The 23144-nt window shown below is 37.3% G+C and overlaps 2 protein-coding genes across 11 annotated transcripts in view; one reads left to right on the top strand and one right to left on the bottom strand.

Annotated features, from left to right (window-relative positions):
- The window catches only part of rbfox1 (RNA binding fox-1 homolog 1), a 372128-nt gene that overhangs the window by 307563 nt on the left and 41421 nt on the right, over positions 1–23144 (top strand). For 8 of the 9 annotated variants that reach the window (XR_013285334.1, XR_013285332.1, XM_077534130.1 and 5 more), the window contains 4 exons: positions 7956–8252; positions 21403–21549; positions 21698–21751; positions 22705–22797. Coding sequence is in view for 7 of the 9 variants with exons in the window: in XM_077534130.1 (XP_077390256.1) it covers positions 7956–8252; positions 21403–21549; positions 21698–21751; positions 22705–22797 (591 nt within the window). In the remaining 2 variants the exon portion in view is untranslated. The remainder of the gene's footprint in view (positions 1–7955; positions 8253–21402; positions 21550–21697; positions 21752–22704; positions 22798–23144) is intronic. The other variant, XM_077534111.1, reaches the window with a different exon arrangement.
- On the bottom strand, positions 17108–20571 carry LOC144026982 (uncharacterized). 2 transcript variants are annotated; one of them, XM_077534198.1, is made up of 5 exons: positions 19923–20423; positions 19575–19698; positions 19105–19266; positions 18784–19000; positions 17108–17427 (listed from the first exon to the last, which is right to left on the bottom strand). In XM_077534198.1, the coding sequence occupies exons 3-5, from the start codon at positions 19201–19203 to the stop codon at positions 17324–17326; spliced, it is 420 nt and encodes a 139-aa protein (XP_077390324.1). In that variant the 5' UTR covers positions 19204–19266; positions 19575–19698; positions 19923–20423; the 3' UTR covers positions 17108–17323. The 2 variants fall into 2 exon arrangements, with proteins under 2 accessions (XP_077390324.1, XP_077390334.1); XM_077534208.1 differs by lacking the exon at positions 19575–19698 and having other exon boundaries at positions 19923–20571.

The raw sequence follows: 23144 nt of genomic DNA, 5'->3' as shown, positions 1-23144 counted from the left end.
CCCCCTTGTTGAAGTGATCTAGTGTCAACTCCACAATAAGAGTTTTGTGATACTCTTTTGAGTTTAAGTTCTCAGTTGTATTACACCGATTAGAAAGCAACTGTTCCGATAAATAGTGTTTTGATGTGCTGTTAATTTTGTCTGTACTGCATGGCCTCTTGGGTTGAAACTGACTTGGGCTACAAATAATTTGCTGTTATTTGCCTTCAAAATTCCTCAAGTTGCTTTTCACAGTTACTCACAGCACAATAACTAAATGGACTAACCCTATTTCATTTATTTGTATCGTAATGGTAAAAGTGTGAATATGGAAAAGAACAGTGCCGTCGATATATAACTGCTGTTTATTGATGACATGACTGCTGACAGAACACCAACAATTGTACTCACATTGCCACATGCTAAAAACAAAACAAAACAGAGTGATACTTTTACAATGTGGATAGTAACGCTAATTACATTGTGAAAGCAACTCGCAACTTTTTGAAGGCCTGATCGCAACAGAGCAGGACATGTTATTTACTAAGTGAAGACAAAAGTGACGGAAGACCCCAAAACAGGCAGTAACTTGAAGGTTGCCGTGTGGACGTCCTTTCAGTAAGGGGGAAAAAAAATTATCGAACAACAGGCAATTATTGGCAGCAAATTATTTGCATCCAGGTATAAAAAAAAATAAATATATTTATTAGTTATTTTAACCCTCAATGAGGACTTAAAATCACATCCTTAAAATAATACGTGCCTATTCCTAATAAACATTTTTCAAGTAGTTCTGGATCGAACTATATGCAGTCAAAGATAAAGTGGGATCTCCTGGAATTGAGTGAATAAAAAAACAAAAACAAAAAAAATTCTAAAGTATCTCATGGATGGTGGGTAAATGAATTATGATTTACAGTCGAGTAACAGTAAAACTTAAACAGAATTTACATAAAGCTGGAAGAGCAAACATGAGAGCATACAGTTTATGTATTACAGTTATTTCAAGAGGCATCATTCTCCAAGTCTTGTATGATAGTCATGCATGTGTGCGTTTGCGTGTGCACGTGTGTGTGTGGGTTGGTGGGAGGGTTTTGTGTGCAGTGCTCTGCCACGTTAAGCATATTTCAGCGCTCTAAATGTGGTTCTTATTACACAGCAGAGCATTTAGCCAAGACCCGCCATCTGCATCACTCGCTCTCCCTCTCGCACTGCAAAATACCCCATACGGAAAAGATAGATATAAAACTTACAAGAAATCAGTGAGCTGTGCTTCTAAGTCTCATATATGATTTACTCCTGAAAGTGGCCACTTTTGCATTCTTTACATACACACATATTTCTAAGGATTAAGTGTGACGCACGTAAAAAATGTGTGCTATATAAGAAAAGTGTATGGCAAAATGTTTTCTATACATAATTCACATGAGCTTAATAGTTTTTAATTATATGTTATCTGTTTTAAAGACATACTTTTTATATATGACTATATGCCATGATATATAGGTTTTCTGCATGTAAAGCATGCAAATGTATGCAATCTTTATATGTTTGATATACATTCTTTATTATGTGATTAAAATTCCCCAAAACATTTCCTGTGTCCAAATTCACAAGGCTGGTCCTCCGAATGCCAAATTTGTCGGCTGCATGACGTCACTCCCGACAGCACACACGGACTTACACATGAATGGACTCTCGGCCAACGCGCTACTGACAAGCAGTATTGACAATCCATTGAAGCCTGGAGTCGATCTCTCGTCCTCTGCACTGGGAAGCAAACTTGCTAACCAGTCAGCCACCGTGCCATGTAATCGATTGAGGAAATTACAATCAATATCCAGCCCTATTAAATTCACAACCTATTTCCTTGTCTAGATCTACTGTAATGTAATTTGAGAACTTTTATTGTGCAGACCACAAAAGTCCAAATCAAAACTCGGGTCTTGTCCAGTGGAAAATGAGGCGTTCATGTGCAATTTTCCAACTAGATTGTCGACGTGGCTCCAGCACCTTGTGAGGAAAGCGGCTCAGAAAATGGATGGATGGATGGTTGGTCGACATGTGGTATTATTTACCATAATTAGAATTTGGAAAATAGCACAATGTCCATTTTAAAAATTTTTTGTTAGATAACACGTGTTTACTGTTTACTTAAAATTAGGGGTGGGAATCTCTGACATGAGGCCGATTCGATATGTATCTCGATACACAAGTTGCGATTCGATTGAAAAACGATTATCTTTCAGAACTGAACGGTTCGATATGGTTCGATTAAGTTCGGGAACGATACAATTTTCGATTCGATACGATTAATTTCAATATTCAAAACTTATAGTGACATTTGTTGCTTGTAAACATTAATCTTAAAACACCACAAATTTTTACAGTATCTACAAATGTGTAAAAAAAGAACAACAACAATGTCTTCTATATTTTTATATATTGAATCAATTATTTAAATGGACCGGAACAAAGGGCTGGGCGATATGACTGAAAAATGTATCAGTTTAAATATTTATTAGTTGTTATTAACAGTTATAATTGTTTTTTGTTTGTTTTTTTAATTCAAAATCAGGATCAGGAAAACAAAAGGCTGATAATTCAATTTGAAATATAAATATTTAACCTTTAAAAAGACACCAACACAATTAAACAGAATATGTCCACATTGTGAAGTATTTCAGAAACATAAATTTAAGACATGACATAAACCTACCGTCCAGCCAAAAGAAATATGAAGCCACCTTATGGAACAATAAATCTATCAAACACATTTTAACAACTTAATATATCCAAACATATTTACAAAAGTGCATTTCCCTTTTTATTAACAATTTTTGTTTTTAACAATTTTTGTTTTTCTTTGCCATCACATTCATTTTTGGTTAATGTATGACATCTTTTTTGTTTTTTTTAATCTGAGACACGATGATGACCACGGAATCACTACTGTTCGTTTTGTTTTTTGGGCTGTCGTTCATTTTGAGTTTGATGATGTAATCGCGGGCACGTCTCAGTTCTCCTATCTGCTGCTCATGCTAGTTGTAGACATTGACAGGGAGCCACAAACTGAGAAATGAGATACTTGCAGTGTGTTTTTAGCATAGCTGGTGTGTTGGCTGTGGGACATACCTGTGTCGTTTGAATCCATGCATTGGATCGTCACGGGAGTTATTCTTTTTGGCTCGCGCGCAGTACCAACGCCGGCCCGGGACATACAAGTGCACCGAGAGGACTCGATAGCCATGGGAAATACCGAGATGTACGGCACCGGCTTCTGCTAACGTCACTTATTGTGCGCGATTGCGCGCGAGCGCGCGTGCCGTGTCGCGAGCACGGCGTTGACGGTAGGCGGACCCCCTCCCCCCCAAAAAAGGTGCGTAACGTCTTTGCATTATGTTAACAACATCCGGGGAATGAAGCGTCTCTGAGCGCTACTTTGCTAGCTCTCTGTAAACACGGAAGTAGCTTGAATAGTGCTGCTACTGAAATGTAAACAAAACAAGTAGAGCACGGTGCAGAACTCTTGCTATTGTTATGAAAACCATAAAGCTTCACTCGCAACCGATTCACAGCAACGCGATATCCGGTCCACAGCTTTACAAGCAATGTATCTAAGGATTCCCGGCGGATTTTGTATCGGTTGACAAGTCTGCTACCGATACGGCCGTTTAGCTCCCCTTGACGACCGATGGTTCGGTCTAATCGGTTTTTTGTCCCACCCCTACTTAAAATCCCACTATTATATTTTTTGTTTATAAATGTAAAATAGAATTCCTTTTATATTATTGTAATTTGTATTTTTTAAATAGTTGTAAAAAAAAAAAAAAATCATTGAATGAAAAAAACACTTGTTTACTGTAATAAAGTAGGTAGTGTAGGTTTAATTTAACTGTAATATTAATCCTCTTCTATCTAAAATAATTAGGTAAGTTTTACATGATATTCATGGCTGATATTTACCACTCCCCAAACTTTTTTTTTTTTTTTTTTACAGTGTACATGAGTTGAACAACCAACAGTAATCTTACATTTTGCAAGCAGGGACTACTGGGACCTAAATTTGGCTCGAATATTCACTGACTGGGTGGGGCAGTTTGGTGTGGAAGGTGGCAGACATGAAAAACACACGTACGCACACGCACGCACACACAATTTTGGCGGGTGGAATGGCGGGTCTTGGACAATATCAAATATATAAAGATTGCATACATTTCCTGACAAATTAAACTTTACATGTGGAAAACCTATATAGCATGGTATATATTCATCTAAAAAAAATGTATGTCTTTAAAACAGGTACCGTATTTTCCGCACTATAAGGCGCACCGCATTATAAGGCGCACCTTCAATGAATGACATATTTTAAAACTTTTTCCATATATAAAGCGCCACAGTAGAGGCTGGGGTTACGTTCTGCATCCATTAGATGGTGCTGCGCTAAAGGGAATGTCAACAAAACAGTCAGATAGGTCAGTCAAACTTTATTAATAGATTACAAACCAGCTTTCTGACAACTCCATTTACTCCCAAAACGAATAAACAGCTGTTTTATTATATTCTCTGAGGTAAAGTATTCGTATTAGCTAGCGATCCAAGATGGCGGGATCTTCTGCGCATGCGCGTCACCGATCGTGCAGGGTATCACCGATAGCGTCTTGACAGCGAGACCTGTTGCGGCTCAATATTGATCCATATATAAGGCGCACTGGATTATAAGGCGCATGGTCAGCTTTTGACAAAAATGAAGGCTTTTAGGTGCGCGTTATAGTGCGGAAAATACGGTAATTAAAAATTAGGAAATTTATGTGAATCATGTATAGAAAACATATGTATCTTATATATCGCATATATATTTTTTACTTGCATCATACTCAATCCTTAGAAATATCTGTGTATGAAAAGAATGCGAAAGTGACCACTTTCAGGAGTAAATCATATATGAGATTTAGAAGCACAGCACACTGATTTCTTCTAAGTTTCTTGTAAGTATATCCGGTTCGACTCCCATATGCAATACTGACAAATACCATATAAAAAAAGATACAGATCTTACAAGATTTCTGTACATCTTTTCCATATGGGACAGCATGAATGTCCTGTGAGTGAATGTACATAGCCATACTGTGATGGGTAGTCCTTTTCTTTCCTTCAAATTTCTAGAATTTGCATATTTACTGAGCAGCCAAGAGAGGGATGTGTTTGCTTCCATGCTATCCTGGTCACGACCATTATTACACGACCATTATTCTACTGCCGGGATATTTGATTAATTCACATTGTCATACATGAGAACATTTCAAGCAAAGACAAGAAACCACTCTATGAATTTTGTAGAAAAAAATATGGACTCTATACTGTTCCAAAATTCAGCATTTATTTCAAAATCACCATGAGTGATAGATTGTGTTACTACTTATACCCACTCCCCTTTTATTTATTTGGTTATTGTGACTTCTTCGTCCTGGGGCCGGCAGGCACTGACATCATATAGCGGAAAAGATCTTTGATCTTTTGATCTAGCTTATGTTTCTTGTCGGGAGTGTGGGCAGCATGATGATGATGATGATGATGATGATGATGATGATGATGATGATGATGATGTGATAGCTTCATTATTAGTGTGACGTGAAAAAAGAAATGCAATGGGACATTAAGCCTGTTATGCACATGCTGAGTTTTTAACAACAGATTTAAAAAAAAAATAAAAAAAAAAAAATATATATATATATATATATATATATATATATATATATATATATATATATATATATATATATATATATATATATATGTATGTCGAGGGTAAAATAGGATGTGTTCTTCCAGCTATTATCGTGTGTGTACTGTATGTACTCAAGGTTACCAATGCAGAACACAACTACTTTTCCTTTTTGACTTGTCATGTTATGGGTCGCCACAGTGCATCATCTTTTTCCATTGAAGTCTATCTTCTGCATCCTCCTCTCTAACATCAACTTCCCTCGTCTTCTCTTACTACATCCATCAACCTTCTCTTAGGTCTTCCTTTTAACTCCATACTCATCACCCCTTCTACCGATATCCACACTGTCTCTCCTTTGGACCTGTCCAACTTTCCCCCCTAAACATCTCACCTCAGCTGTCTCTCTGATGACCTCATTTCTATCCTATCCCTCCTGACGACTCCTAAAGAAAACCTCAACATCTTCATTTCCGCCACCTCCAGCTCTGCTTCTTATCGTTCCCTCAGTGCCACTTTCTGCAATCTGTACATCATGGTCGACCTCACCCTTCTCTTATAAACTTCCCTCTTCGTCCTAGCAGTGTATTCTATCACAGAAAGCTCACCGACACTTTGCTCCACCTGTTCCAACCTGCTTGGATCAGTTTCTGATCTAATCTTATCTCAAAGGACTTTACTTACTGTATATCTATATAATGTCTATCTTCATTTGACACTATATTTACCCTTGACAAGCCATGCTTTTTTTTTTATTTTATTTTTTTATTTAAACTAACTCATACATGACATGACAGTTATTGGCAAGCTCACTGTGAAATCTTTGCAGCTTTGTTGATTTGGTGACTGAAATGCTCCGTCTAACATTGCACTGACATCGACGAGCTTCCCCAAAGTTGTCGTCTCAAAAATATTTCAAACTATTTCAACTCTTTTTCACATCCGCTCTGTTTTTCCCAAGCACACAATCACAAATTTGGAATTTATGAAATAATCCAGTACCATGGACAACATTTTCATATTTTGACAGCTACATACAACTCTGGTGTTGCACATGTGCAAGCAAATGATTTGCCTCTCATTGTAGGTTGTGTTGTTATATGTAGTAGTTGGCCACCTGCTAAGGAACGGATGACCACGCAGACTTAAATTGTTGGAACAACACTGGTTTTATTGAAACACAAGTGAGTAAGATTCAACAAAAATAGAAAACAATGAGGACAAACGGTTCTCACAAAAAAATTACTCGTGACACTTACAACCAAGAAGGAACAAACTGGTCGGAGTCACAGTGGAAGGAAAGTACAGGTGGCACAAGCAAATAAATATATCTACACAAGATAGAAAACAAGAACAGAAAATCAAACAAGTACTTAGAAACAAACTAAGCATTTCTGGAAGCGCTGGATGGAAAATGGAAAACAAAATACAAATCACATAAGTACTTAATAAAAAAAAATAAAAAAAAACTCCCTAAATACTCCTGGAAACCGATGACAAGACAGAATCCTAAGCACATGAGACATGAGGTCAAAAGCATGGAAAACAATACTCTGACCGCTTCCTTCCAGCCGCATCTAAATAGTAGCCACTCCTGATTACCGACTAGTGGAGTGGGCTGATTGCAGGAAGCTGAGACTTCTGAGACTCCGCCCACCAATTAACCTTAGCATGAGGGCAAAGAAAAAGAATGTCACCAACATCCAACAGCCCAGAACATAACAGTGTTGTTTGTTAGATCAATTCACTTCAAAATTATTTGCCTTACAACCTTTCTGAGTGTGTGTTTAAAAAAAAAAAAAAAAAAGTATAAATGTCCCTTACATTTTTATTATTTTGCTTGAAGACCATGCAAGCTGGTTGTTTATCTGGTCATTCAGATAGAGAATGATGCATGACAATGAATGTACTACTTTGTCTAAGCACTCTCAACCAATTTGTTGTCTAAAGAACACTACATCAGATAAGGGAAACTGATTCACATCCATATTCCACCGGTTATCTTTTTTTTTTTGTTTTTTTTGTTATGGCATTAAGTAAAGACAGAAAACAGTTTGAGATTGATTCTCTATCTCATTACATATAATATTTAATCAAAATAATAATTTAAAAAAAAATAGATTAACTCTTCCCTGTAGTCAATCAAAGATGTAGTCAATTGCTCCTCCCAAGTCTCACATTCTACCTGTAGAGTGTTGTTGTTTTTTTATATATACATATATTCAAAAAGCGCATCTTTTTCTCTACACAGGGTAACCAGGACACACCAACACCCCCAGACCCATCCATGGCCCAGACTTACCCATCAGCGCAGTTTGCCCCCCCTCCCCAGAATGGCATTACTACAGAGTTCACAGCTTCACACCCGCACCCACATCAACACTCCCATCCCCATCCACATTCACACCAGCACCCCGCACCTCAAGACTACTCCGGGGTTCAGGCCTCTGTCGGCGACCTTCCACTCAACATGTACCAGTCTACACAGAGCCACAGTGACCAGAATGGATCAGACATCGGCAGTCAGACAGTCACCGGCACAGCCACAGTAAGACATCATGGGATGAATGTTTTGTGAAGTTTGACATTGCTGGGATCCACCGCCTTGTTTTGGTCTGTTGTCATTTGTGGCCATTTCAGAACATTGGATGGAACTCTGGACCGAGTTGCATATCAGTCCATGATTGTTTTTCCATTCTTTCCATTCAAAGCAGGGGTCACAAACGTTTGAGGCCACCAGTTTGATACACACTTCTGAAATAACAAATTAGCTCAAATGACTTGTGTTTTGTTCTTATTCACAACCAATGATAGTCATGTATGTGAAGACCCGAGGCACCACTATTTCTATAAATCTTTGCCAATGATCACATTTATAAATGATCACTTCTACAACATTCCTGGGAAATCACAGTGTCCCATCACTGGTGAACTATTTTTAGAACATGCTTGCAAGTTAATCATGTGGTCCTTGGGGGGGCTAGCTGGTGCCTGCGTGCAACGCTTTGGTGACCCCTGCTGTAAAGAAAGGTAATCTGTTTTACGTTCTTTTCGTTCATGAAAATATGCCCAATTATGATAAGCTCGTCTCTACAGGGGATTCCATTCAGTTCAAGCCTACAAATACTTCTTGCTTTCATCACAAATATTGTCAAGTCTTTCCCTAAAATTACCGGGCATGAAATGAGTCTGTTTGTTCTTGAAGGAAGAAAAGTTTGATGTATAAAAAGAAATCATCATTATTTGTCATAGCAGAAAAGGACTGAGAAGGAAGACTTAAATGTTGGCCAATTTATTGCGCTAGAAATGATTGGGGAGGCCTTAAATTTGGCTCCAGACCTTTTGGGCAGCATTGGGTCTGAGCCTGGACAGAGGGAACCAATAATTCCACCAGCACAGATGTGAACAAATGCAGGTGAAATGTCAGAGGCTGAATTGAGCAAAATAGGCTGCGTTCAGACTGCAGGCAAATCTGGCTCCAATCAGATTCTTCCTCAAATCGGATTTTTCGAGCTGACTGTCCAGACTGTTTTTAACAAGTGTCCAAATCCGATCTGGTCCTGTTCAGACTGAGCCACGTTATTGACTAGGGCTGAACGATTAATTACATTTGTGATTAAATTGCAATTTAATACCCGTTAAGTAAATACCCGATAACTCAAAACCAACAAAAGAACAAAAGCACAGGTGTCTGTCTGTGGAAGAATTGTTCTGAGACTCTAAATGGTATGTACAAAAATAAATAAAAATCACAACAGTCAAAGTTTGATCAAGCAGTGACAGTATGTTTATGGGGGATCCGTGTGTATGATTATTTTAGCCCAAACTACATTTATTTGAACAAGAATACAGTATACTGTAGAATGTCGTTAAGGGAACAAAAACACAATTGCCAGCAAAAGAAGCATCTGGAGGGCTCGTCGGTTTTCCCTTCCAGTCTGGCTGTCTGCTGTACTCCTTCCCCCACATCAAGTCACTGCTTTATTTTTCTTTTCCTTTGCTCATTTTTGCAGCCACGTCTCCCTTTTTCTTCTTCTTGCTCCCTCGGTCTCTTCTGTTCTCTCTCCGTTTCATTTTTCCTGGGTGTAGCTTTCACTCACCACACTTCAACTGTTTCTGCCTGTGATGAGTAAGATTCCCAAAATAACATGAAAGTAAAAACAACAGCTGAAAACAGCTACTTGGTGATATTAATACACAAATTCCATGTCTACTGTAACTGGAACAGAGTTATGTATTTCTTTTAGGATGCAGATGAGGGCTACACACTGGTAAAGTAGCCAACATGAGAGGACAAAGCCATCAAAAATAAATGCAGTGACTACACAAAAACTTCACCAGATGGCTTGATATTTCATACGACATTAAAGTTAATGCATAATTAAAATTAATACACAGGAGCATTCCAATATCCAGCCAAGCCTACTCTTAAAAGTGTACAAATGTTTCTCATGTCAGTACTGCACCACAAACTATATAATTCAAACAAAACTCAGACCCTTGAACCTTGCCAAACTAATTCCAGCGAGTGTGGCTCAAGCAGACTCCTTGTTTTCATGGATAACCATTGCAACTTCAAATCTGGCTTATTGTATCAAATGTGTGTGTGCTGCTGTTAACATCAATGTCCTATTCATTATGCTGACTATAGCTGAATCTGTATCAATTTAAAGTCACAAATTAATAAATGCTAACAGCACCCCAATGTGTACGAGCCCCTGGCTTTAAAATGAAGTGAATTGTCTATCTGATAGGTTGGATGCAGTTACCTTTGTGCACCTTCACTTTACACTAGCTTTAGATAATAAATATATATATATATATATATATATATATATATATATATATATATATATATATATATATATATATATATATATATATATATATATATTAGGGATGTTCGATACCACTTTTTTCCAGACCGATACCGATACCAACTGCCGATACCAGTAGTACATTTTGACAAATTAAAAAAAACACTAAAATATATTTTTAAACAAATATATTTCCTTTAATTTTGACACAAAAAAAAAAAACAGCACAGTCACTATTCAATGGTCTTAATGCTCAAAATAAAACACAAAAATGCTCTTTTAGTTTAAGATTCACAATTTTGAAGTATTTCCAAACCGGTGAAGTTTTGGTGAAAAACTGCTGCAAGCTAGCGCCACTTACAGGCAAGGAGGACTCACTTAACGTCTTCCCTCTCTGCCATCGGTCGCTTGTACTCGTCTGCGTCACGAGTACTCGAGTACTTGAAAAAAGGCTGGTATCGGCCCGATACCGATACCTGGTATCGGTACTCGCCCATCCATAATTTACATACATATATATATATATATATATATTAGGGGTGTGAATTGCCTAGTACCTGACGATTCGATTCGTATCACGATTCACAGGTCACGATTCGATTCGATACCGATTAATCCCGATACGAATGGTCACGATTCGATACCGATGAATCCCGATACGAATTTATAAGTCGATTGTTGCGATTTTTTTTCATTCATATTTAGAAAATACTAATCAGTAAGCTTGTAGAGTGTAAGATTTATATGAAAATGTATTATTTATTTATCTGAAATTTCAGTCTTATAGAGGTTGTAATCTGTTTCATGTTTGAACAGCATTAAAATAAAGATATTAAGGCTTAATGTGCCGTTCATATAACATTCTTCCATGCTCAAGGTGTGAATCCTAAAAAAAAAAAAAAAAAAAAAAAAAAAAAAAAAAAAAAAAAAATCGATTCTGCCGATTATTGAATCGATTCGAGAATCGCGCGATGTAGTATCGCGATATATCGCCGAATCGATTTTTTTAACACCCCTAATATATATATATATATATATATATATATATATATATATATATATATATATATATATATATATATATATATATATATATATATATAGCAGACAGAAGGTTAAGTTAGGTGAAAAAGTTACACAAACTATGTTTCATCACATTTCTAAAGTGTGCATCTAAATGTGCTGTATCTCACAAAAGTTCGCACACACCCTCACATTTATGCAGATATTTTATTAAATACTTTCATTGGACAACAGTGAAGAAATGCCAACTCTACAAGGAAAAGTACTCAGGGTACAGTTAATATAACAGTGCAAATATATTGTTCCCTTGAAAAATATCTCAAAATACTGCCATTAATAGCTAAATCTCTTGCAACAAAAGTGAGTACACACCAAAGTGAAAATGTCCAAATTGAGCAGTTAGTCCTTTTCCTTCCCCAGCAGACAGGACAAGATTCACTTGGAACAGACCTCGCCACAGCCGGTTAAAGAAGAGTGCACATGCTCAGCGTCACATCCAGGGGTTGTCTTTCCATTGCTGCAAAGGTTGAAGGGGCGTGGGGAGTGGGGTCAGCTTGTCAGTGCTCAGACCATACGCTGCACACTGCATTAAATTGGCCTGCATGGCTGGCATCCCAGAAGGAGCCTCTTCTAAAGATGATGCACAAGAAAGCCCACAAACTGTGTACTGAAGACAAGATGACGAAGGACATGAGTTAGTGGAACCATGTCCTGTGGTGTGATAAGACCAAGGTAAACTTAATATGCGGGGCATCATATCACTTGAAGATGCTTTGGCCTACAACATTTCCTAAATAAGTAACAAAATATTCATTTACCGTATTTTTCGGATTATACGTCGCTCCGGATTATAAATCGCACCAGCTAAAAAATGCATAATTAAGAAGGAAAAAACATATATAAGTCTCACTGGAGTATAAATCGCATTTTTCGGGGAAATTTATTTGAAAAAATCCAACACCAAAAACATACATGTCATCTTGAAAGGCAATTTAAAATAAAAATAAAATAGAGAACAACGGGCTGAATAAGTGTACGGTATACTAACGTTACATGACTGACATGCCTGGTAATGTCAGTAACGACGCAACATATTAAGAGTTTGTAGCGAGCAGTGACGAGAGTCGGACGCGGAGTGTTGAAGCAGCCAAAGGCTGGTGTTTTGACATCAGCTTCTGAGGTCTTAACAGCAACTCCCCACTCAGCTAGAAGCTAACAGGCTAACTCCCCTTTTCCACATAACAAAACCTTCCACCCGGAACTCTCCCTTCGTCCCAACGTTCCGTGGGTGAATTATGTTCCCATCACTACAAGTTATTCATATAACTCTAGCATAAAGAACATGCTAACAAGTTTACCAAACTATCAGTTTCACTCCAAATCACTAAATCCAATGAAATCTTCATCCTCGGTGTCACTTTTAAACAACTCCCCCAACTCGGGAGGTAGACGATGCAATGTTGAACACAGGCCTAGAGCGCCCTCTTGCGGTTTAGTGTGAAAATAACATGTGAAATGATATAATAATGTGTTAATTTCACACATAAGTCGCACCAGAGTATAAATCGCACCCCCGGCCAAACTATGAAAAAAACTGTGAATTATAATCCGAAAAATACGGTAAACGCAGTGACACAATGAAAAAGCTTTACTTCATATCACCTTCCTAAAATATTAGCTTTTTCTCCCCAGAAAACACCAAATACTGTTTATAGTGTATTATATTTATGAATAATTTCATTTCAGCGGTAGAACTGAATAATCTGTCTACCTAAGGAAGCAGATAGAGGTGGCCAAGCGACATGTTTATGGTATGACTATGGAATGGTATGACTTGGGGCATTTTTTACAGTGGTGACAAGATTGCCTATCTAAGATGACTGGCAACAATGTTTGCTCTAGTCTCAGCTTGATTTCACCAACATACCATGGAACATGCTGCCTCAAGCCTGTCCTCACTTCACATATCAGTTTCTGGTGCCAAACAAGATGAGATGCTCTGTGTTTGTTTGTTTTACGTCTTCTCTGCGAGTGTAGGCGGATGTTGTCGCCACCAGTGAGCGTCGCACAGATGGCAGTTGTGGCTGTGTTGGTGTGCATCCTTCTTGCGTTCCCATGTATACCTAGGTATTGCGTGGAAGACTCACAGTCTGCTAGCCTTATGCTGCTTCGTTTTTTTTTTTGTTTTTTTTAATCACACACCTCCCCCTCGCCCCCACACACACGCTGTATTTTTAGATGGCTTGTAGCCTTGGACTGTAAGCAGAAGACAGAAAGAAAAGACATAGATAGGAAAGCGGAGACGAATAGAAGCATCATTGTATGTGGGCATGAGCAACAGATTTTTACAGATATTTTTTTTCCACAACAGCTCAATGCCAAGTTTTTGAGGTTTCAGAACATGCATGGCATGTTAAAGATAGCACAGGTTGTGCTTGAGCAGTAAACATAACTACATGCATTAAAGTAAAGAATTTAATAAATATTTGCTTATAACATTCCGAATATTTGTTCTTGTGGGGTCATTTTTTTTTAATTATGAAAGTAATTAATGAACTGATTAGAAAATGGAGGAGAATGAGTTTGCAGTGGATCAAACAATGTTGAAGATGTCCTCATAACATTAAATGTGGAAAGAATTAACATATAAAAGGTGCTCTTCAAATTTGGAGGGCAAAAATGCTGATAAAAAGCTTTTGGTTAATTGTGATGAATCAAAATCCTAAAATGTAATTGTTTGACAGCTCTATTATTTTGTAACCATGAGAAGTAAACACATTTTTGTGATGCCGTTTTATTTAGACCACCCAATATTTCTTTAGAACTATTTGAGCGAGCCATTTGCAGCGATTTTAAAAACGACAAATTGCTGATACTTCAGAAAATCTTGAAGACAATTACACTGTACTTAATTTACTGAAGGGTGCAGATTTGCAAAATGTCTCCATCTTATTTATTTAAACATTACGTATCAAATCATTTAAGGAAATGTATTTTTAAGATTGATGTTTTATTAATGCACACACACCCACTTGAAACACTTCCGGCTTTCATTAATCTCACTAACATTAAGCAACAGGACAAAGATGCTCCTGTTGATGCTCATTTAATGTGCTTGCGCAGCCATCTATCATCTCAGTGCCGCCTGATCAATAACCTTAATGGATCAACACCCGTGTATCCGATTGTGTTCTGTTCCTCAAGATATGGCCGGATGTTGTAAAGCACCTTTCTGTATTTCTCTTCCCTTTTCTTCAACTTGTCTCCTCTTTTAAAATACAGCGTACTCACAAGCTAAACGTATTTTGGATTAAGGCCCGCCACGCACTGAGCAACACAACTGAATGCAATTGGACGAAGCGGTTGCAAACCAATTCCAGATGGTGGCTCCCCGATGCACACTTACAGGCGTGCTGCAATAGAAAAACTGTGACCCGGGCTTTTTTTTTTAAAATAAAAAATAACAATGTGAGGCCCCACATACCTGCATCTATACACTTTTTTTTATTTATTTTTTTTAACAAATCTAAAAACAACATGGCTTTTTTTTTTTTTTTTGTCTGAGAAGCAAATTGCCACGGCTGCTGTAGGGATAGTTATATAAAGAGAGGATATAAGAAATGTAACGTCATGGATTTTTGGTTAGCCGTTACATCCATGACTGCGAAGCAGTTAAGATTAAAATTTGAATTTGCAAAACCATTTGCTGACGGTCAGCCACTAATGAAAGCTAGAAGTAACAGTTCAGTCACATTTGGTCGTGTCCCTCTGTTATGTTCTGAGGTAGGATCCCAAAAGCACAGACACATTAAGAGTTTAACACTTTATTCGCATAACATCGAGAGGCGTACAACTAACTTGACTTCACCAGAAACAATGAGAAGGCATCGAGGAAGAGAGAGGCTCGACAGAGGAACACGCCGACAAAACACACACTTCTCAGTTAGGCTTATATAGACAGTGAATTGATCGGATTGGCTGTGGCTAGACATGTGGGTAACAGGACTGACATGGAATTATCTGATTGGCTGTTGACCAGATACAGAGATGAAAGATTCTCAGCATCACATAGCTCATGACATCACATAGCTTAAGACCAGTTGAAACTAGATTACATCAGTTCAAAACAGACACTTGACCTCACAATCATGACCCAAACATAACCCTTGCATGACCCAAACTTAACCCTGGCATGACCCAGTCATGACAGTAAGCATAACCCTTGCATGATGTTTGGATCATGACCGTGAGGTCAAGTGTCTGTTTTGAACTGATGTAACCGGCATCTAGTTTCAACTAGTCTTAAGCTATGTGATGTCAGGAGCTATGTGATGTCAAGAATCTTTAATCTCTTTATCTGGTCAACAGCCAATCAGATAATTCCATGTCAGTCCTGTTACCCACGTGTCCAGCCACAGCCAATCTGATCAATTCACTAAGGTTGTTTTGTACCTGCTGGTCACATTAGTTAAACCTATCTGTACAATGCAATAAATAACAATCCAAATACTCTGACTTTATTTTTATGTTTTAAATGTCGTATTCTTTCACTGTTTGTGGATGATAATGACCAAGCCCTGCCACAAATAATAAAAATAGTGAATAATTGACAACCCACTCTGAAGTGTTTATAATTGCTTATAGAAACCACAAAATGTCAAAAATGAAATTCAACTCACATCAACATAGTTCCTTGGCAACAAGATGATCTATGAACCCATATTCTTTTATTTTTTTGCCTCGACAAGATGGCGTGCGCCGGTGTGTCTGGCGACTCTCTTGTCTTGGCTGTTTGTTGATGGCGCTGTGAGCTACAGCATCCGTCTTTGTCTTTCCTCTTGTTATGTGGCATTTCGTCTTTTGTGTGGACCCGATCTGGACTCTTCTTGGCGTTTTGGCCGTGATATTCCTCGAGGGACAGTGTCAGTGCCCGGCGATTGCGCCTATTCGGCGGCATGCCTGCACCAGCACGGTTGCTAATGGGGGACCCTTACGAAACGAAAATATATTTACCAATATATTATTTGAAATATATTGCAACATATTCAAATATATTATTTCCCAGTATATACAACAATATATTATATATTGTAAATATATGGAATTTTATATTAGTGCTAATATATTACACAAGATATTATATCTTCATGTAATATATTGTAATATATTGCAAAATATCCAAAAAATTGCCGCTTTCCATATATCACAATATATTGAGTATAAGATATAATATATTTGTTTATATATTCCAAAATATATTTAATTATATATTCATAAATATCCAGTCATGCCTTGTAATTTATACAGGAAAATGTATTGGTAATATATGTAAAGATATAGTGTTGCATATATTTTCAATGTATGTGTCAATGTATTTTACATATATGGAGAAATATATGAACATATATGTAAAAATATATGAGAAAATATATGGTAGAATGTAGTACCATAAATATGTAAAAATATGTGCATTAATATATTTATTACATTATAGAATAGGTGTGTAATTATATAGAAATGTGTAACAAACAGTATATGGGCAAATCATTAACACAGACTAATAGGCATTTATCAAAATTCACCTTTATTTCCTTTTAAAAGAAAAGCAAAAAAAAACTACAGGATTTTGAGGCAGACATGTACTTTGTTCACAGGAACAGCATTAAACAGTGCAAATTCTTGAAAGTGCAATCTTGTATAAGTACAAACAAATTTATTTATTATTATTATTTATTATCCTATAATAGTGCAATACACAAGTTGAAAATACTTATAAAGCTTACAATTTCCGCTTCACCTGATGTCTTAGCTCACAGATTCGATTATTGATGGACTTTCTCACATCAGCTTCTTTGGCCCCGGGAAACTGCTGGACAACAGCATCTGTTAAACAGAACAACACTGTGATTACCCACCCATGTCCTTCTGTTTTCTGTCCGTCTGCCCCACTGTCTGTGTATATTACTGGATAGCTGATAGCCCATACATGCCCGCGCAAGCAGTTGAAGACAAAGACTGCCATCTTACTCCTCCCATCTCGTGAGCAGACAACTGTATAAACTGTACGTATATGCACAGATTAGACATACACAGCTCGTAGGGTAGAGGTTGGCGGGATGGTCACTATTTTTTAACAAGTGGATGGTATATGCTGCTTTGAAGACCCCTTTTTCTTTTATTGCTCAGTTCCTTAGACCCCAATATTAGATTTGGCAGAGGAATCTTTTGTTGAATTACAGGTATAATTCTTAAATAAAAAATATACAAGTTTCCTTCTGTAAACATCATTAAGCATATCAATTGTACATTTACTTAAGGCAAGTTGTAAAATGTCTTAAGTCCTTGTTTATATTTAACAAATTCAAATCACAAGTCAGGCTCTTTCTACTAAGTACTGGGGGTGTGACTTGCCTAGTACCTGACGATTCGATCCATAGGTCACGATTCGATTCGATACCGATTAATCCCGATATGAATTTGCAAGTCGATTGTTGCGATTTTTTTACTCAAATTTAGAAAATACCATTCAGTAAACTTGTACACTGAAAGATTTCAGTCTTATAACTGTGAGCCACTGTATTTAACAAACAGGTTGTAACATTTTTCATGTTTGAACAGCATTGAAATAAAATATTAAGGCTTAATGTTCCATTAATATAACATTCTTCCATGCTAAAGGTGTGAAAGTTAGACGTTTTGTTGAATATTTTTCCATCAAAAATGGATGTTAAAAAATCGATTCGGCTGCCTATTGAATCGATTCGATTTTTTTTGTTAACACCCCTACAAGTACGGTCTCAAATGTTCTTCAATTTTGATTCTGTAAATGTATAGGATCATATGCTGAGAAACATTCCTAGAGAGGAGCAATATGTTAGCCTTGTGGCTACAAAAGTCGTGGCTTATCGGCTATCCAGTCATATATACAAATCAGTGCTCTGCCCCCACTACTTCAACATGGATGGGCAAACTCGGTCCTCGAGGGCCGGTGTCCTGCAGGTTTTGGAGGTTTCCCTCTTGCAACACAAACTGATTCCAATCAACAGGAGCTTGCTGATGAGCTAATCATATACCATCTGTGTTAGAGAAGGGAAACATCCAAAACCTGCAGGACTCCGGCCCTCGCAGACAGAGTTTGACCCATACGTCCTGCTCTGGTTCACTGTAAATGTAAAAAAAAAAGAAAAAAAGTCCACACTCTCAGAGGTGCCCTCAAAACTACCTCTGACAAATTCTTACCTTTCAAAGCTTGAAGCTTCCTTGGGTCGAAAGCCTGTCGACGCTCTGAATTGGGATCCAACTTGCTGCGCCCTCCTTTCAGGTTCGACTTGAGGAGGACTTCTACATCAAAGAGACCCATCAGCAGCACCCGCGCCATACCATTGGGGGTGGTACAAGCTCTTGCACTCTCCCAACAATGTGCTGAGATAGTGACATCATCTTTGCCAATTTTCACCTGGCATAGACAAAAGTAAAATAAAAATTCAATTGAATTAGAAAAACACCACAAGCAATAATGCTATAAATTCTAATGTTAGAAATTCAAATACCAGTACTTACTTGTGTGGGTCCGCGAAGTATGCAAAGTGATGGTTTCGCCGAGATAGTCACTCTCAGCAACTGGTCCAACAGCATCTTTGGTGGGGCGGTTGTCAACATTTTCGTTGGTCGCGGTGTTGTGGGAAACTAGCTTTTTCACCTCCACCAACAGAGCAGGAATTTCTATTTTTTTTTTTAAAGTACAAGATTATACAGACAGTCAATAACTTTGTCCACGAAGCCACACATCAGTTGACATATCAAATAATTATAACTGGAGTAATTTAGAGTAGACACCGACTCCATGCACAGTTTATCATGCTCGTTCATCCTTTTATCCACAGTGGTCCTACCTATCTGACTACACATGCCAATAATGGGCGACTGCTTTTTAGATGTAGATAGCACATTAAGAATCAGCCTCAGGCTATAGTTGTCTAAATACCATATGATGTACAATAATAATGAATTACATAATGCTCAATACTCGCCTTTAACTACCATGCTTCACAGTTTTGAATTTTCTTTACATAAAGCCTTGATCTGGCTCTGCAGATCACTGATGAGGACGTCGTTTTCCTGGCTAGACAGCAGCTCTCAGTGTAGCCTCTTTTTCTATATTAATTAACAAATACAAATTTAATGTCAATGTTAACACCAATGTAATTGGAAAAAATATTACAGAATAAATGATTAAAATAGTCAAACAAGGATACACGTATGCTAAACTAAACAGAACAAACATTTTGGCGTTTTTTGTTTTGTTTTGTTTTTTTAAATAAGGCAACGCTAACTTGAAGGAGAAAAGTGATAAATTGTGCTTGAGAAGAGCGACTCACCTGCTAACTGAAGAACAACAGCATCTTCGACGGGCCATCCATTAGCAGGCTTCTTGCTGTTAGTTGTGCGACATTGAACAAGATACGTCGTGTTTGTAATGGCAACTGGGTCAAAATAAATTATCCAGTTGATAACGAGGGCGAAGTCCGAACCTATATTTTGACATTTTCTGCTCCGGGCAATTCTTTTACCGTCGCCGGGAGCGAGCTACTCGGCATACTCTAGTCTCGCGTTCAAATGTTTCTTCGCGCCTAACATTGCGCATGCGCCAAAGACATTGCGTGCGCTATGATTGGTTGTCATTCGCGCTGAGCACTCTGGTAAATGTAGTTATTTATATCTCATCCTATCAAACGAGCTAAAGCTACAGAGCAGCTAGGCTATGACAAACATTGAAAATGGACCGATCCAAATAGAAAAGAAAATATATTCCAAGAAGAACCAGATGTTTAATGTTGAAAATGTAGTTGGTATGAAAGGGAATTTCATAGTTGAATACAGATTTTTGATTTGATTTTTTTTTTTTTTTTTTTTTTAAAGAAAATGTATGCTAATTGATCTGCCACAACATCCATGTCTGTATTCATGCATACGTCCAAGATCCAGTGTGGAGGGTTGAAAACAATGGAAGTATATTTCAAGGTGGCCAAAAATAAATATTTCATTATGCAATTTTTTTTGTCTTCATTGTATTTTCTCAATGTTGTACAGTTTATTGTGGGAATATGTGAGCGCACACGCATACACATATATTACAGTATATTGTTGTAACAATCTGTTACACGTAAAAATATAGTGCTCCTTTTGGTCTGGACTGCAATACATTTTTTATATTTATCAATATATACACATATATTGTCTATGCATATATTGCAATATATAGTGAAATATAAATACTAAATGTCATATATGGGAATATATCGCTAAATGTATTGCATGATATTTTGCTATATATTGCAATATATTTTCGTTTCGTAAGGGGAATGTCTGTGCTATCCCACTGGGCACCCTTTATGTTTTTTGTTATGTTAGTTTTTTGTGTTTCTGTAAAGCTCTTTGTGACAGCTCAGGCTATTTGAAGGCGCTATATAAATAAACTTGAGTTGAGTTGAGTTGAGTCTATATAAGCCTAACTGAGAAGTGTGTGTTTTGGCGGATTATTCCTCTGTCCAGTTGGCCACCTGCTTCTGTCTTCCTCGATGCCTTCTCATTGTTTCTGGTCAAGTCAAGTTAGTTCCACGCCTTTTGATGTTATGCGAGTAAAGTGTTAAAACTCTTATTTGTGTCTGCGTTTTGGGATCCATATCCAGAACATAACACCCTCGTGTGGTGGTTCAAACAAACTTGCACTTAAGGAAGGTAAGTAATAGAATAATTAAAAAAATAAATAAATAGAGACCATGACAAAGTACATATTCCTTTTTTCCTCATTCAAATTGCTGCCATCTTTGCGGTTTGGTAATTGATTGTTTTCTCCAGCAGACAGACGATCCAGCACAGACAGATAGTCATCCACCAACACAGACTGTACCTGAGAGCACAGACAGCAAGGCCCAACCCAAAAGACTTCATGTGTCCAACATCCCCTTCAGGTTCAGAGACCCAGACCTCAGGCAAATGTTTGGCGTGAGTATGATACGTCTCAGCGACATTCAGGTTCCCTTTTATTTATTGAATAAAACGAAATGTGGATAACTGTGTACACTATTTGTTGTTCATTTGATAGCTGTGTGTAGAATATTGCTAGTAATCACTGTTCTCTTTTTAATAACAGCAATTTGGCAAAATCTTAGATGTGGAAATCATCTTCAACGAGCGTGGTTCTAAGGTCTGATTTTTTTTTTTCTAAGCATGCCACTTTTTTTCTTTTCTTTTTTTTAAGCTGAAACAGGCAGTGTGGTGTCAGGTTCCTTTTCATGCAGACGGTGGTGTTTTGAATTCACTATTCATGGTCACAAAAAGGGAAAAATTGGTATCAAACAAATGATGGTGACCCTGGAAGGGAGGAGCTGAAAATCACAGTCTTTGACTGGTATACTTTAATTGCACGCATGTCTAAAGTAAAATTCCACAAAACCTATTGACAGATTCAATACTTACTACATAATTTTAGCTTTTGAATTTGGCCATTTGTTATACTGCAGATGACTGAAAAGTTGAAGGTGAAACATTACAAAAAAGAAAAGAAAGAAAGGAATAAGAAACTATATCCTTAAGCCTCAGTGTTTCCAATTATTCAATGTCATACAATGAACTGCTTCAGTCCAGAGCAAATAGATTTACTCAATGATAAACTAACACTATTAATGACGAACCGCATTTTTGTATTGATGAAGATATTTTACATTCCATATTGGTTGTAGGCGTTCAAAGATGATTAAATATCTCTCCCTTCAATTCAATTAACAAACTGAAGAGTCTTGACAGATCAATAGGGCAACATTGAGATATTGTCCTTGTGCTAATCTTGTCTGGCACTTGTTTTGCACAGTGTCATACGAGTTTATCACATGTGCTTAAAGATATTTTAATTTGTTCATGTCAAGTTTTCTGTTGTTACAAATGAAAAAGCACACTTGATACAAAACTCTACATGATATGTCCGGTAATATTCTTTTCAAAGCTTGATTTGTTGCTTGATTATACAATTAAATGTGCCATGTTCACGCTAAAATTATATTAATAAATAAACAAGCAGACAATGTCCAAATAATGCTTTTGTTCTTGGTGTTTTCACTTTTTTTTTTTTTTCTTTTTTTTTTTTTTTTTTAATTCATGCAGGGTTTTGGATTCGTAACATTCGAGCATAGTATGGACGCCGACAGGGCCAGGGAGAAACTACACGGGACTGTGGTCGAAGGCCGTAAAATAGAGGTACATGTGATCTTTCTTTCCACCTCGCTCTTCTGCTTATCCTTTTTGTCCTCTATTGATGTATGTGTAAGTGAGTGTTTGTGTGAGTGTCCAACAGTCTACCGCACCTTTTCTTATCTTTCTTGTCAAATGGCATTCAAAAGTCATCCAAGGTTTTTGTTTTGTCTGTGCTTGCAGTTTTCTACAAAAAGCGCACACACACAAATCACATATACAGTACAGTAGCAGATTTTTTTTTAATGTGTTATATATTCTTTCAAAAAGATTATTCTTGCTTAATAAACCTCCCAAAGATTTATGAACTGTATTCTGACAATGTGAAGATTAGGATTTGTACTGCCCAAAGT

Source organism: Festucalex cinctus, chromosome 1 (assembly GCF_051991245.1).
Source record: "Festucalex cinctus isolate MCC-2025b chromosome 1, RoL_Fcin_1.0, whole genome shotgun sequence".
NCBI classification, from domain to species: domain Eukaryota; kingdom Metazoa; phylum Chordata; class Actinopteri; order Syngnathiformes; family Syngnathidae; genus Festucalex; species Festucalex cinctus.
This window is presented reverse-complemented; position numbering and strand designations above follow the sequence as displayed.